This window comes from Mercenaria mercenaria, chromosome 8 (assembly GCF_021730395.1).
Source record: "Mercenaria mercenaria strain notata chromosome 8, MADL_Memer_1, whole genome shotgun sequence".
NCBI lineage: Eukaryota > Metazoa > Mollusca > Bivalvia > Venerida > Veneridae > Mercenaria > Mercenaria mercenaria.
The window spans coordinates 24681969-24698706 of record NC_069368.1 but is presented as its reverse complement, the minus strand read 5'-3'; the positions used below and the strand labels follow the sequence as shown (position 1 = coordinate 24698706).

Genomic DNA, 16738 nt, shown 5'->3' with positions numbered 1-16738 from the left:
TTAACAGATAAAAAAATGTAACGAGCGTATATAGACCTTTTTACAGAGAGCTACTTCCTTGTCAACGGGAAACAATTTTCGCGCATGCGCACTCTACGTTATTGCAAAAAGACATGACTGCACAATATAAATTACGTTAGAGTTATACTGTATTTTAATCTATTCGATCAATAATGAGTTTGTTTTATAGTAAACATCCACCGAAAGACAAAGGAAAATATATGTAGGTCTTTGCAAACCCACAGCTTTAACTAATGCGCATTATCATTGATGACTTTGGATTAATAGACTATTTATTCGGCACTTTTGGTCTCGGCAAATTTAGGTTAAAAAAAATGAATAAATAATATTTTCCATGAATTAATAATGTAATAACAAAGATTTTGTTTTATTTCCTAACGTGATCTCACATAACTTACCACGTGTCGCAATTAGCTTATATGATACTTAAAATATAACTAAAAGTCGAAGTTGGATATAAAATGTTCAATAACAAAGTTCAGCCTTTGGTTTTGTATCCAATTATACTTCAAAAATAAAAAGAATCGTCATAAAATTGTTATTTTTTACTTCTATTGTTTCTTCGAATTTGAAAGTTTTAATTGACATTATCAAAGTGGTTCGAATGGTGAATGCAGCTGTCAGATTTAATAGAGCGGGGACGAGTAGCGAGAAGGAGTGTTCTACCCTTATATTCTTTATCTGTTTTATTCTTTGCGGAATTCAAGTTTATCATAATTATTCTATTAAATCACTGATAATGACTTCTGTGCACGATGCATTTTCGATATGAAAATGGCCCAGCATGAAAACATAAGAAATAAAAAATAGAGATTTATTTCAGGTATTTTCTTTCAGTGTGTAGTTTTAGTCCTTGATTTGATTCATATCTTACGAATTTAGACTTTTTATAACTACACTTTCATCGTTTTAAAAGAAAATGTCCATTTAAATTTCAAAGTATATTCTTATAGATTTCAAAATTCTAGATATCACGTAAAATGTTTATTTTTTTTTATTAACAAAACAGCTCCGCCACGTGATATATTAATCCGAGTGCGTTCTTTTAATGGCATTAATTACCGAAGACATTAATGTATATCACATCAAAGCCATCTTATTTGCTTCAGTAACTTTTATGACCCGCTCTAATTAGGTGACACTCGCGACATGGTCTTGATTACCCAGCTGACCATTTTTATCATGTCATTTGCATAATAGTTACGCAATGATTTCCGGTATATCACTTAAAACAGCAACTTCAGAGACATGGAGCCGCGACCCTAAAGTATGTAGATGTCATTCAAGGCGGAGAAAAATATATATAACAACTATTTGAAGTTGTGGGAAAATAGATAAAATGAAAAAATATGATTTTTTTTAAATGTAAGGAACAAAATTTATATATATATATGTATGATGTGTGGAACAGACTGGAAATGCTTGTTCTTTTCTGACGAAAATAAGAATAAAGTAGGCTTTTCAGGTAAGATATGTTTAATTAACAGTCATGTCTTTAATCAAGTTATACTGTATGATATTTTTTTTCTGACTGAAATTATCTTTATAATGGCAAAACAATTCGTAATATAGTGATAATTGTATGTAGGTTTTCTTATGGTTGAGAGTTCTTTTGCCACACGTGAAGATCGCATGCGCGTTAAAATTAAAACATCCGCAGATTAGCATAGCAACCAATAACATGTGTAAACTCATCTATAACTAGGTCTTCCTGTTGGTCATATGTTTTCAAGCACAAACCTGCGTTCGTAACAAAACAACAACAACAAAAAACAACTCGATTTTCCGAGCTCCCTGACAAAGCGGCGACATTGGAGTTCATCGTTTACCACATAAAATATCCTGAGTAGAACAGAGAGGCGTCCGTTTTCTAATTTACTGCAGGATCCGATATGCATACACACTGTGAAAAAATAGTAGGATTTTATTTTCCTGAACTAAACGGATTTAAGGGCCATGAAGACATTCATGAACTTCTATTCATGAAACATTTAGACTTGTTTGCTAAAATGGTATTATTCATAATAAACATGTTTCGAATTCAAAATACTAGTATCAACGAAATAAGGAAAAGTAGGAACATTTTATTGACTTTACCTCCTACAATATTTGCGGGACTAAAAACCATTCTTTCAAACCCAGTTTTCTGAAAAGTGGTATTTGTGGAAATTTTAATCAAGATTTGACAAAACTATATAACATTTTTTTAATCCGGACAATTGGATATGTCCATTATCGACGTGCTTAAATATAATATACGTTTTTTGCAAAATAATGAAACTGTGGAATAGCGTCCTCTTTGCATTAGGCCTTAGGTATATCCGCAATCCTTGTAAGTTGAACAACTTCAACAATTTACGACGCCTTCAAGAAACAGTTTTTAGATGACCGCTACAATTTGACTAGCACTTTCGCATTTACATGTATGTGATAAAGGTGTGTTTTCCAACTCTGATACACTATTTCGAATTTGGATTTACTTTTTCTACATGTAATTTGATGTACGATGTAACTCTTACCTAGTTTGGATTGCTCATAATCAAGCGGTTCCTGTTGAGACGAAACATCTACCTTTAGACTGTTCATCTCCTTCAAAGAAAAATGTATGTGTTAAAAAATTCATATAAGGGTACAGTTCGTGAGACGGAAATATCTTCAATTGAAGAATGGTTTGGTTGAAAGAAGATAAGTCAGAATTAATGATGTTTCAATTGTGAATTTGTGAACTTCCACTGATTTACATTTATCAATATAGTATTAGATTCAATTCAAACGTTGCAAAGTAACTTCCCTGAAAAGGACAGCTGCTAGAAGGGCATTTTCAGCGTGCTTAACCAGTCAAAAACATTGTCTGACAGCAGAGACGAGAAAACGCCATTAAATTATGAGTCTACGTTTTACTTTCGGCGATGGAGAATAAGTGTGTTTAAGTAAATATACTGCACATATGCGTAGACCCTTTTGAAGCACAGAATGTCAGAGCGAATGCAGTGGTCCACTGATATCGCTGCCTGACTTCAAAACCAAGGATCTCGGATTTATCTCCCTTTCCTCCTACTAAACATCACTAACCTCGGGACAAGAGTCCCGTGTACACGTTCTTTATACCTTGTTCTCTAAAAAGCCAGGTAAGTTTCTGGTATTTGAGGGTCTTCGTCTGTATCTTGTACTAACATCCCATTAAATTACTAAAAATCTTCTGAAAAAGTCGTCCATTTGTGTTGCCAATGGTGACTATAAATAAGCACACGCGCACGCACACTGAGAATGAAACCAAACCAGTTAAACCAGTAGTGGACTCTATTATTTGAGTGAGATATTGAATATGCAAACCCTGTTATGCCCCTAGCATTGGCTTAAGAGAAACTCTATTATTAAGAAAACTGAATGAGTTCTGATCTTTTTCACTTCAGATCTGACAAATTCCAGTGGGAGAAACAAGTTTCATAAATCCTTCAGTTCTGATATTACCGATATTAGTGTGAGCTACAATTACAGCCTTCATCTAGGTCTGATATCACCAGTTCCAGTGTGACCTACAAGTACAATACCTCCTTCAGTTCTGATATAGCCGATAAGATATGAGCTTCAAATTAATACCTCTTTCAGATTCCTGTGCGACCTACATGTAACATGCCTCCTTCAGTTCTGATGTCACCGATTCCTGTGTAAGCTACTAGTTCTGAGGTAACATATTCTAGTGTGAACTACAAGTTACATACCTCTTTCAGTTCTGATATCATCGCATCAAGTTCTTAGGCAGATATTATAACTGCATTTAATAATACATCACGCTATCTGGATGATATTCTTAATATGGATAATCCGTTTTTTGGTCAATTGGTGGGTACTATTTATCCTAGGGAGCTTCAGTTAATTAAAACTAACAATTCGGATACTGATGCTTCGTTTTTAGATTTACATCTCTCTATTTATGACAATATTATACATACCAAAATTTATGACAAGAAGGATGATTTTAACTTTAGTATTGTAAATTTTCCCCATTTGGATGGGGATGTACCTCAGGCTACATCTTATGGGGTATATATTTCTCAATTAATTCGGTTTGCCAGAGCGTGTAGTCATGTCAAGCATTTCAATGAACGTAATCTATATATTACAAGTAAACTTCTTCAGCAAGGCTACCGTTATTACAAATTGCGTAAATATTTTGCTAAATTTTACTATCGTAATTCTGATTTAGTTTTAAAATTCAATAGTAATTTAAAGACACTTCTGCGAGAAGGTATTTCTAAACCCGTTTTTTATGGGGATGTGGTTTACAAACTTCGTAAGATCTTGGGTCATGGTAATTTTCCAAATGTATTTGGTAAAATTATAAAACGTTTTATTAAAAGAGGTTACGACCCAACTGTTTTGAGACATACCGCATGTTTAGTGTTCAACCCGTTTACAGCTGGACACTACGCTTTCCTCTTTGATTGTGTCTGACGGAAGAGGGGGAGGACTCTATGATAAGCAGTTTTTAAATCCTACCAGGACTGAACTGTTTTGATATCTGTCTTCTGGCCTGTTTCGTCGGGCCCTTAAGGATGTTTCTCTTGTTGCTCTGTCTTCCGAAAAGGCATTGAGTACATACGTTTTTGGTTCTAAAGGTTTGCTTTTTATTTATTTATACACGAGCATTTTTGTGTTTTACATGCCATGCCTTTTTGTTTCCATTACGTGTGTTAGAGATTCACCTGGAGGAGATTACTTTTATTTACACTGTCCCGTGTCTTTGGAACATGGTGGGTGTAAGAGTGAGGTTGGGTGCGCACCATAAACCGGTTTAAGCTCCCTAGTGGTGTTTTTGCCACTGACCGTTCCAAGGCGGTGCCCCACTGTGTTCCTTTGTTTGTTCGTTTTGTCCTCGTGTGTTGACTTTGTGTGTGTGCGCGTGTATGTGTGTGTGTGTGTGTGTGTGTGTGTGTGAGTGTTTGTGGTGTCTGCGTGCACGTCTGCGTGCTGTAGGTTTCGTTTTGGGGAGGCTGCGATTTTGGCACGTGGCATTCCCTGTTTGATATTTGTCTTTGTTTTTTTTAGAGTTGTTGTTTTTAGTATATCACCGATTCCAGTGAGAGCTACAAGTCACATTCCTCCTTCAGTGATAATATGACCGATTACAATGTGAACTTATCGTTACTTACCTCAGTTCTAATATCGCTGAATCCATTGCGACATACAAATGACATACCTCCTTCAGTTCTGATATCACCAATTCCAGTTCCGAGAGTTGTTTTTTAAGTCTATCACACTCTTCCTTTGGTGCCATATCTTCTGTTTTGTTTTCAAATCTCACTAACATATCTCTTATTTCTTCAGCGACATCTCTGATAAGTTTTGCTTCATTTTCGGTGGTGATGATGAAGTCTTTGTTCTTGAGCTAATCACATATATATATATAAGATATTAATAGAATTCGATAATATCTTAAGCAAGGAATGAAAGCTGAAAATATTTAAAGATTAAAATGTGGAAATCAGCAGTCAATGTGTATCATGTACAAATACAAATCTATTGATTGGTATATTTTTATGTTGCGATGCGAAACTTGCATCTGATATTTTTCTTACATTTCTAAGAAGACACTTTCGTGCACACATTTTCTTACGTATTAACTATTACTGCAACTAAACAAGTGATATCAAGGTTTTACTAATTATTTAAGTCAGTTCCTACTGTTTTAAAAAGGAAATTTATTTGCAGCCAAAGCCAGTTAGAGGCGACATTTTTGCAAACAAAAGCAGCTACAATTTTGTTAAATGCTTACTTTTTCAAGTTTCAACACGGCATCTTTAGCATTCTGTCGGTTGTTCAATTCCTTACTATCATGAAGGACTGCTATCATATCATCTATGTAATTATTTGCTTCTGTTTCTTCTAGTTCCATTGTACTAGAGTGGAATATCTCGTTCCTGTCCGCTATTACCTTTATTGTAATTTGATATATTAATTTGACAGTTATTTCGTTTGTGCTCATTCCCCATCGATTCTATCTATTAATGGCTAATTGAAGAATAACAAGAGCAAGTGTTGGACAATATGTAAGAAAAAGGAGTTATTGTTCAGAGTGTTTTTAAGTACAAAAAAGGGCGTAAATAAGAGGTATTGTTCATGGTCTACCTACGCATCTAATGGTTATAAACAATTGTGCAAAGTCAGCTGTCGCTTTTAAAGATGGTGAGAAAAGGTGGGCCTTAACATAAAATTTAATCAACCCCGACGCCGACTATCATGTGACGACAGGACCTCGGAGATCTTTGTCAAAACGCAGAAGAACTAAAATGTATACATATTTTTTCTATTACTAGCTCAACTAGACTAAAACGATCGAATAAAGAGAAAAAGATGCTATACTTCGAGTGATGCACATACCTAGGTGGTAATGTAAAATATGTATCTTTGTGTGAAATGCAGTTCTTTATAGAAATATGTTCAATTCATTTTATGTCAAATAAAAGTTTTAATGAAATGATACTCATTTTACTCGAACAACACTGAAACGTAAACAGACTACATTTCTTTTTTGTTGAAAATGTTACGCTAAAATACAAAGTTTTGTTTTCGTTTAATTTCAATATAAACAGATGAGCATTAATAAATATATACTTCCTACTCAGTTCAAGGATTTAAGTTTTAATCAATGACAGAAAATATCAACACGTATCGTTGGCTTAATTATACGCACTCGTATTTCTGGCAAGACTTATAATATGTTTTACCTTTGAGAAGATGTCATGTTGAGAAATTGTGCATCGGATATGGTTATGGAAATATTGGTTGTTGCGAATCAGATGTAGTAACCCGATGCAGTCTATGTCGGTTGCTGATGCTTTCATGTCGTATCCTGGGGCATTGATAAAACATTTAGCAATAGACCATGGGTCTGTGCACCAATGTCTCGACTCTGTGTTTTTCCAATATGGCGCTGGTGGTGTAAATCCGTGTTCCCTTACAATTGTGTCATAGATTGCGCCACAAACTTTGTTTGGACAAGCAATTTTACCACCTGGATTGCAGCAGTTACAATTTCTTTGACCTAACATACATGATCTGTTTCCTCCCTTTGAATGGTCAGGTCTAAGTGTCGCCAAGTTGCATTGACCACACGCTACTGCTGATAGTGTCTTTGTTTGTTTGATATTGTCTAAGATGTGTTTATGCTGTTGTTTTGCAATATCGTCACAAAAAGGTGATATTCCTTCTCTTAGATATGTCAGTCCAAGTCCAGCCTTTACCCATTGTCTGTATTTTGTCTTTTCTAGATGGCGCTGATGTGCCATTTCGTTCGCAGTCTTATCTAAAAGTACACAAAACAAATTTAAATGAATATTCATTAATGCTTATTTATGCCAAAAAATAGAGCTTTATCTTTGACACGAAACACAATTGTAGCTACTATATTTTAAGAAAGTATTTAACAACTACATGATTGTATCGATTACAGCAAGGTCAGTAAAGTAAAATTCAAACAAAATTGAAAACAACGGTTAGGTGCTTCAAGACACCGACTCTAAGGGGTCAGTCAAATTCACAATTCCTCTCCTTCAACTCTGTCAACTATCAACCAGCTGAAAACAGATCTCGATCATAAAACATGTTTGTTAGGATTTCAAAATGTTTAGATAATACATTTTACTATAAAAACAATTCATAAAGGTCACGGTGATCTGGAACTTGAAAATGATTTCAGCATTTCTAAGCCATAACTTAAGCTCATAGTAAAGTGCCAGTAATGGAAGATCATTAGTCATTTTGGAGTCAGTGGCTCACAGGTCAAGGTCACACGAACCTGATATCATTTCTGGTATTTTTTTTCTAATTTCGGAAACCTAATAAGAAATTACAAACTATAGCCTACAAAAGACAGAAGGCAAGGATGGATTTCTCGGAAGCACAAAACACCACTGACACAGCCGCACACCCACGCATTTGCAAAATAGGCCCGAAAAACGAAGCTGTAACGGATAAATATTAAAGGCGGGTTGCTTAAAAAAAGTTCAAAAAGTACATGTTGATTGTACGCAAAATATAGAAAAGGGTAAGGAGGCGGAAAGATATAGAAAGGGGTGGCGTGTGATTTTGAAGGAGAAAGTGGAACAAGGATGACATTATTCACAATCACAGATACTCTGCAACGTAAACTACAGTAGCGCAGATACTCACGCACACGCACACGCACGCACACGCATGCACGCACGCACGCACGCACTCACGCACACATTGATAAACAAACAGAAAAGTAAGATATAAAAGCACTATATAGAGTACCACAAAAGACACACAGACGTACAAGTACACGCGCACATACATATGCAGGAGAAACATTAATCGGACACCACCTACAGGTTCCGGCAGCAAAAATCTATGGAGGCGATCGCCGCCAAAAGTATTGATATACATTAATGTTGTAAGTGTTGAGCACTAAGACTGGTTAGCTCGGTAGTAGTATAATTTGACTAGGTAGTGTATCATGTCTTTCAGTAAGACATCACTATAAACCTATAAACAGACAGCGTCGTTTTTTTGTTTTTTTTTTTGTTTTTTTTTACTGAAAAGTTTCTTAAAAAGATGCTCAGCCTGAAAACACTCAAGCATAAATGCACAATTCCACAATTCGAAAGCTTCCATGTAACTCAAAATAAAATCAAAGAAGTTAGTTTATGGAAACTTATTCATTGGTAATGATTGCATGTTAAAGAATATTTTGGAAGACATTTATTGTTTGAAAAACTAGAAAAACTACAGTTTGAACCGCCTTTCAATATAAAATTCCAACATCCAGTAAATGTCTGAAATACCTTTCTCTACGAGATCCAGAGTTTCAAAATAACTATTATCTGAGCCATAACAATTTGATTCATCTTTCAACATCAAAATTCTATATCCAGAAGTATTCGGTGAATGACTATTTGAGCAGGTTTTCAATATTCTTTCCGCACCTGTAACGTCATAAAACGCATGAGCGTATGATGGCCCGTTCCCGCTTCCACATATATTACACGAAATCCGTTTTGAAAATATTTCTGAAATGTCTAGGTCTACAGCGCCTAAATAAGAAATATATTACTTCCAAGACATATACACTTTCACATAACACTTTCAGACAACATCAAAAAGAACCTTTGAACGATTTGATGAAGTTAAAAAAGTCTTCATATATCGTGCTCCGTTACGGGCCCCTGTGGGATTTGTGTTTATTCAAAGTTCAAATAATTTTTCGTAGATGAGTGACGTCATTTTCTATGTTGTCATAAACATCAATGCCTGGCGAAATTGCATGAAAATGTGCCCGGTGTTATAAGGATATAACAATTTCATTGATCGCGGCCGATGAGGCCGCGATCATATTGAATAGAACAAGTATTTGCACGCTGGGGAAAATATTTCATGATGGACCTGTCAATTCTTTACTTGTGGGTGAAACAGGTCTCATAAGCGTAAATACGACTAGCTTCTACTGATTATAAAACATACCGTACGATTTGTTGTGAATTAACTGTTGTTGTACTTTTAGTAGTTTAACCGCCACCCTTGTTTAAGAGCAACATCTAAAAACACGTTTTTTTCATCCTCAAGTAATAAGTAAGTAGACTCGCCCAGTTTAATCAATCTAGACGCATAATCTAACTGTTATATATAGAGCGTTTACTTCACCCGATTTACATTCGGAACATTTTCACGCGTTTCGGGCTTTATCGTATGTTTAACATGGGATTTTTGAACCGTCCAAAGACACTGGCACCAGATCAGAAAGAAAATGCCTCCGTACGTGTTATACCCTACCCCTAGGTATTCTATAAGAACCATGGTCATGAACGGGAAAATATACTAACCCGTTTCAATCGCGCATTTCATACCTAAAACACGCAGTGCGGTAAATGTGTACTATGGATATCAAACAAGTGGTAATTTATCTTCCATTGAGTACCGGTCACATTTCTTTAATACATCTTATCTTAGAAAAACAACGCGTAGTTTATAGTAATTTCAACGTAACACAAAAAACTTGCTTGAACTTCCCTGGTGAAGTTCCGTTCTAGATTAAAAAACCATTCCGATTGGCTGTTGTGAAAATGTATGTCAATCGTCACTTTACTACACGTGTTCGCTAAAATGTGAAAATGCAGCATTAATGTGCAAAATGAATAAAATAAACAGAACAGATGCAGACCAATGTACGATTTCAAATTAAATATCGTATACAAGATGAATTTCATTCATCATTTCGAGTTTTAGTGTAAAATTGTGATTTTTTTAAATTCTGTTTTTGTTTGTTTACGTTTCGCCAAACATGTGCACACTGTCGTGACCTCTAGACCGGATGTTCATTAGGGAAGGTCAAGCAAGTTTTTTCTGTAACGTTGACGAAAGCATAAAATATGTTGATAATCTCAGCAATATGGAATATTGAGACAATGTGTCTGGTGCACGATGGAAGATAAATTATCGCTTGTTCAATATGCTACATACCCATTCACCGAACTGCGCGTTTAAGTTGAGAAATGTACGATTGAAACGGGTTAGTATATTTTCCCGTTCATGACCATGGTTCTTATAGAATACCTAGGGGTAGGGTATAACACGTACGGAGGCATTTTCTTTCTGATCTGGTGCCAGTGTCCAAAGATGCTGGAAATGTTTGTCTCATTGTTTATTTTTTTTAAATAAAAATGTTACTGCTTTCATTGTCTACCACTTTTTTTCCACCCTTGCCTGAAAAAAACAGTAATGAGTTTGTACACTGTTCAGACAATTTAACCAAACACAAGTTTACCTGCATAAACAGAAAGCATGATATGTCACCATGCGCGGATCCAGGGTGGGGGGGGGGGGGGGACCGGACCCCCTCTGGAAAATCTTTAAAAAAGGAAAGAAGACAAGAGGGAAAGAAAATGTTTTTCGAAAAAGGCAACATTAGGACTGCATGTAAAGTATATGCGGCTGCTGCTACATACGGCCCCGACATAATTCATATTATTTATCTAAAAGAAACTAAGAATTTAACCTTCAAGAAAGCTTGATTTTATCATTTTCCCAAATTTAACAGGTTAGTCCATAAAACTGTTCCAGAATGCAAAAAATGAAGTGCTAAATTTCAAAATTTCCAGGGTGTGTGTGTGTGGGGGGGGGGGGGGGGGGGGGGGGGGCAGGGGATCGGACCCCCTCTGAGAAAATTGGCTGTGTCCGTGCATGGTCACTATACCTGTCCAGTACTGGACATTATGGTAAACGCTTCTTTCCTGCACAAATGACAATTTCGCAACTTCTGTCCGGTTTGTACAAATTTCTGGCCGCGATAAACCATTTGACTTGTTACATTTTTGTATAGGGAACTGTTAGGACAACTACAGAACTAATATTCGAGCAACCTTTAAAGTAAAAGAAATTCAAATCAATCCTAGAATTGTTTGAGGAGAAATTGTTTGAGCAGTTCTTTCAATCAAATCCCATATCGATGGAGTGTTTGGAGAAATACAACAAGTGTCTGAAAAAAAATACAAAGAGCGCTTGGAGAATGAATTACAGAATGTGTTTAAATAAAGTACAGAAGAGTTGCTGTTTTGAGCAACCTTTGAAATAAAATTTTCATACCCAGGAAGTGCTTGAGAAGTTACTGCTTAACCATATTTCAAAATATAAATATTTCAATATTATTTTCCACGAATGAGAGAGTGAATTGGATTTTACATTAAATCGATACAAAAAAGTCATGTCATCGCCGAGATGTTAGATCTACACTGGATACGGAAATTGAAAAACACTCGTAAAATCATTTATGTAAACGCATATGTATAGGAAATAGTATTACTTTTAACTGTCTGTCTATCTGTCTTAGATTTTTTTTTATTGTTTACAGAAACTGTTTCAATCATTTCTTTCTAAGAAATTTCAAAGTATTTACTCTAATGTACGGCCAAATCCAAAATCAAGATTCCTACATTTATAAGTTACTGTATGGGTCACATTTTCACATCAAAACTCCTACAATTACAAATTACTGTTTGAGTCTCATTTTAACATCAATACTCCTACATTTACAAATTACTGTTTGAGTCTTATTTCACATCAAGACTCCTACATTTATAATTTACTGTTTGAGTCACATTTGCACTTCAGAACTCTTACATTTAAGAAGTGGGTTAATAGGTACAGTTCGAGACACCTTTCAATATCAAAATCGTAATCATGCAGGTGTTCTGTAAAGAACTACTATCTGAGTACTAACCATTTAACATGAAAATCCTATGTCAAGGAAGTGTTTAAGATACGCTGTTTTAGCCAACTTTCAGTATCAAAATTCTATGTTCAGAAGTAGGATGACAAACTACTATTTGATCATGTGCGTGAAATTAGCCAGAGCAGCCAGAGTAGCCAGAGTTCAGCCAGAGTTTAGCCAGAGTAGCCAGAGTTCAGCCAGAGTTCAGCCAGAGTTTAGCCAGAGTAGCCAGAGTTCAGCCAGAGTAGCCAGAGTTCAGCCAGAGAAGTCATAACTCTGGTTACTCTGGCTGGCCAGAGTAGCCAGAGTTCAGCCAGAGAAATCATAACTCTGGTTACTCTGGCTGGCCATAGTAGCCAGAATTCAGCCAGAGAAGTCATAACTCTGGTTAATCTGGCTGGCCAGAGTAGCCAGTGTTCAGCCTAAGTTCAGCAAGAAAAGCAGAGTTTCTAGGATGTTAAAATGTTCTGGCTACTCTGGTCAGCCAGAGTATCCGGAGTAGCCCGAGTCACCAGGATTTCATTTGCTCTGGTTACTTTGGCTGGCCACAGTAGCCAGAGTTTGTAGGATTTTAACATGTTTTTGCAACTCTGGTCAGCCAGAGTAGCCAGAGTAACCAAGTCCCATGTTCACAAAAGAGTTTCAGTCTTAGCTGAATTTGATTATGAAATTTAATAATTGAGCCGTGCCATGAGAAAACAAACATAGTGGCTTTGCGACCAGCATTGATGCAGAACAGGCTGCGCATCCGCGCAGTCTGGTCAGGATCCATGTTGTTCGCTTTTAAAGCGTATTAGACTTGGAGAATCTGTTAGCGAACAGCATGGATTGTGACGCTCAGGCTGGTCTGGATCCATTCTGGTCTCAAACCCACTATATTGGTTTTCTCATGGCGCGACTCATATGTCATTTCTATCTAAATAGCATGTTTAAAACTGAATTTCAAGTTAATAACTATTTTTAAGTGGCTATTTAGAGTAGCCAGAGTAGCCAGAACTCTGTAGCCAGTAACCAGGATGTCTGCTGCTCTGGCTACTTTGGCTAGTCAGAACAGCCAGAATGTCCGAGATATCCATTGGTTCTAGCTACCCAGGATAGCCCGAATAGCCAGAGAAAATACTGTAATACATATTGCGAAATGACCCTTTTGGTTCTCTCAGGTTTGATTTTTTAGTGTTTTATATGTATCAAGTGATTCATAAAACGGACTTCAAAAAATTGTCTTATTTTTCAGACAGCAGCCAGAGTAGTCAGACATTGTAGGATTTTAATGTGTTCTAGCTACTCTGGTCAGCCAGAGTAGTCAGAGTGACCATAATTTCATTTGCTCTGGCTACTCTGGCTAGCCAGAACAGCCAGAATTTCCGAGATTGCTATTGGTACTAGCTACCCTGCTAGTCAGAAATAGCCAAAGAAAATACAGTTAAACCTGTTGCCAGGGTAGCCAGAGTAATCAGAACTCTGGTTACTGTGGCTGACCAGGACAGCCTGTTTCATAATTTTTACATAGTCTGGCTACTCTAGCTGGCCAGAGTAACCAGGAATAACTGAAATGCGCACGTGTTCTGGTTACTCTGGCTGGCCAGAACAGCCAGAGAAAATACAGACAAACATGTAAACTAGAACCATTTTTAAAATGTATGACCCTTTTTCATAAAAATCATATTATACATGATTAGGTTGCACAAACTGTTGTATATAATTATAATGTAAATAAAAAGTTAGACCTGTTGCGTATTGTGTGTGTGGTATATGAAGGCTGAAATTCACAAAGATTAAAGCGAACAGGTCTATATATTTCTGGTAGATTGAAATTTTTTAAAACAAGCCTAAAATATCAAATAAAATAACAACAACAACAACAAAGAAACAGTAAGACGGCATGATTTTCGAACAAAGTTAAGAGTAACACGAATCAGAAAATGACAGTTTCAAAAAAATAAATAAAAATAAATAAATAAACGGGTATATGCAAAGGCTGTTTGTTTATATACATTGTAAATAATGCTTAGGTATGTTTTCTTTTAATATAAGCTGAAATTTTACAAAGTAGCCTGCCTCCCACGAAGGGTAGATACGACGAAGCGACACCGATCCATCCTGGATCTTCAGTACTTACACGGCTGTATGCCATACCACATTGGACTATGATTTAGTGCAGTGCGACCTTGCTGTCATGGTCTTTTGTTTTGCATTGACCCCTTCTGGATCTTATTCATGGCATATTTTATCCCCAGCGTATTGTCTCATATTCCTACTGTTGAAAAGAAGGCACCAAGTTGAAGTAAAAAACACATGTACCTGAAACTAAGTAGTTAATCAACCTCTTTCTTGCCTCTATATCTCTTTTAACTATTAAAATAGCCCGATACTCATTATCTAAATTATATTATCATGCTGCGCCGAAATAACCCCTAATTTGCAGATTATATTCGAAACGGTTCAAATCGAAACATAGTAATTACCAAACGATAACTCTAACCTTCATGGATCGTATTAGAGTCTCAACCATGATGGCTATGACGGAAGAACTAAGACACATATGCGTTTTTGAAAGTAAAACGGAAATTGCGAGATCAGGATGGTCACTTTCAGTGATCAAAAGCTCTGATCGCTCGGGATTCTATTTAAATAATGAATCAGTCTCAGACATGACTGTGATGATTTATTGACAGAAATAAGATACACCTTTCCCAACTGATGACTTGCACTGATAAATTACAATCTGTAATCTTCATTAAACTTGAAAAGCGATAACAAATCTTCTTTGTAGGGAAGGCTTAGCAATACAATTTTATAAGGCTGACAAATATAAGTTTACATATAAGTTAAAGCTTATGTGTTAATTTGCTCATTCCTGACCTAACATACACGTGTCTATTTCCGGACTACAAAAATGATAAACGGAAATACTATTGTATACTGGACTAATGGGAAAAGACCGATCTATGGCATTTAATCCCATTAAATCTGATGTATCTGAATATTCACATGAAATTCCCTTGGGCCATATGTGGTCTAGGATTAAAGTCGACATTGTCATCAAAGGTTTTGGTTCTACAATATTGAACATAAAGTATATAGCAACAGCAAAGTCAAATCACACTTTAAGATTCATAAAAATGCATCACATAAATTTTAAATCTTTCTGCATTTCTGACTCAAACACATACGCATGTACAAGCAAAATGGGAATGTCCAGAGAGCTGCAACTGGAAATGTTAATAGTAACAATAATTTCTCATCTATCTTAATTCATATTTTTCCTACTTTTTCCTTACATTAGTCAGGTGGTAAAATGACGGAGTGATTCAGGGAAGTATTCTTGAAGGTAAATGTAGATTGTACAGAACACAGCAAACAATGCCAAATTCATGCATCGCAAAGTAGCTCCGCAACAAATAAAAAATAGTGGAACTATATCGCAGATGAATTGCTTTAAAATCCAACAAAAAAGTACATTTTAATTTATGCAAAAATGAGAATGCGGTAAGGAAGTTGGAGGCGTCAGTGGAAGTGGTAAAAGGAAGGATGAATACTCAACAGAGAAAACCAAACGCCATAAATGCAGCCTCCCTACACCGCAAACCACAGTAGTGTAAACATGAACATGGACACACACAAAATCAACCTACAAACAGACAAAAGGACAGGTAGGACAAAACAACACAGTGGGACAAAGCTAAAGGACGGCCGGTGACAAAACATCAAGTTGGGAGCTCCACCCAGTATATGGTGGGTGGTAACTGCATTTATAGTAAAACAGAGGGGTGTAAAATATGGAGGTGGGGGAGAGGAAAGTAACACCACCATAAAGACATTATACATAACATACGAAATGGATAAAAAGCAAGTTGAAATTGAGATAATGTCTTAGAATAGTCAGTAAATGATATAAAGAACTTTTTTATATTCGTAAAACCAATCACATCAAACACTTATCTTTATGCGTATAAATATAATTTTAAATCATCTACCCATACACATGTTTGCCTTTGCTAGTCATAATCAGAATAATATATAATTATTTTTGTCACAAACTATTTCTAGTTGACGCAGTTTTGTAGATAAACAGACAAAATTCGGCAAGTGGCATTGATTTAGTGAATTTGAAAAAAAAACAACAAATAAATAAATAAAAACATAAAATAGCACGATATCTAAAAATATGAATGAAATAAATTCTGAATAAATTGTTATTTACCTTTTAACGTTCAACTTTTAAAATTTTACTCCTGGGCTCATTTCCGCCATCCTTGTCGCAAATCATAAATAATGCCCTTTTCCCAAGGTCTACTTCAAATTGCGCACGCGTATATATTCTCTTCAATCAACATTTGCGGGCAGATAAGACAGGCTACATATTGATTATTGTTATCTTTATATATACATGCATTCTTATTTACAAAAGCATTATCAGGAAAATAGGACCAAAATTCTGTCGTCTGATTATTTAAGTGCTTTGTCTCTAGAAGTGATGTTTGCACCATC

At 35.9% G+C, this 16738-nt stretch overlaps 1 protein-coding gene across 2 annotated transcripts in view; it reads right to left on the bottom strand.

Annotated features, from left to right (window-relative positions):
* The window catches only part of LOC123522856 (uncharacterized), a 67431-nt gene that overhangs the window by 7311 nt on the left and 43382 nt on the right, over positions 1 to 16738 (bottom strand). The window contains exons 1-5 of one of the 2 annotated variants that reach the window (XM_045300334.2): positions 16452 to 16561; positions 6750 to 7327; positions 5798 to 5956; positions 5222 to 5410; positions 2541 to 2610 (exon numbers count right to left, since the gene is read on the bottom strand). In XM_045300334.2, coding sequence (XP_045156269.2) covers positions 2541 to 2610; positions 5222 to 5410; positions 5798 to 5956; positions 6750 to 7310 — 979 coding nt within the window. In that variant the 5' untranslated portion in view covers positions 7311 to 7327; positions 16452 to 16561. Of the gene's footprint in view, positions 1 to 2540; positions 2611 to 5221; positions 5411 to 5797; positions 5957 to 6749; positions 7328 to 16451; positions 16562 to 16738 lie in introns of those variants that run through there. The other variant, XM_045300333.2, reaches the window with a different exon arrangement.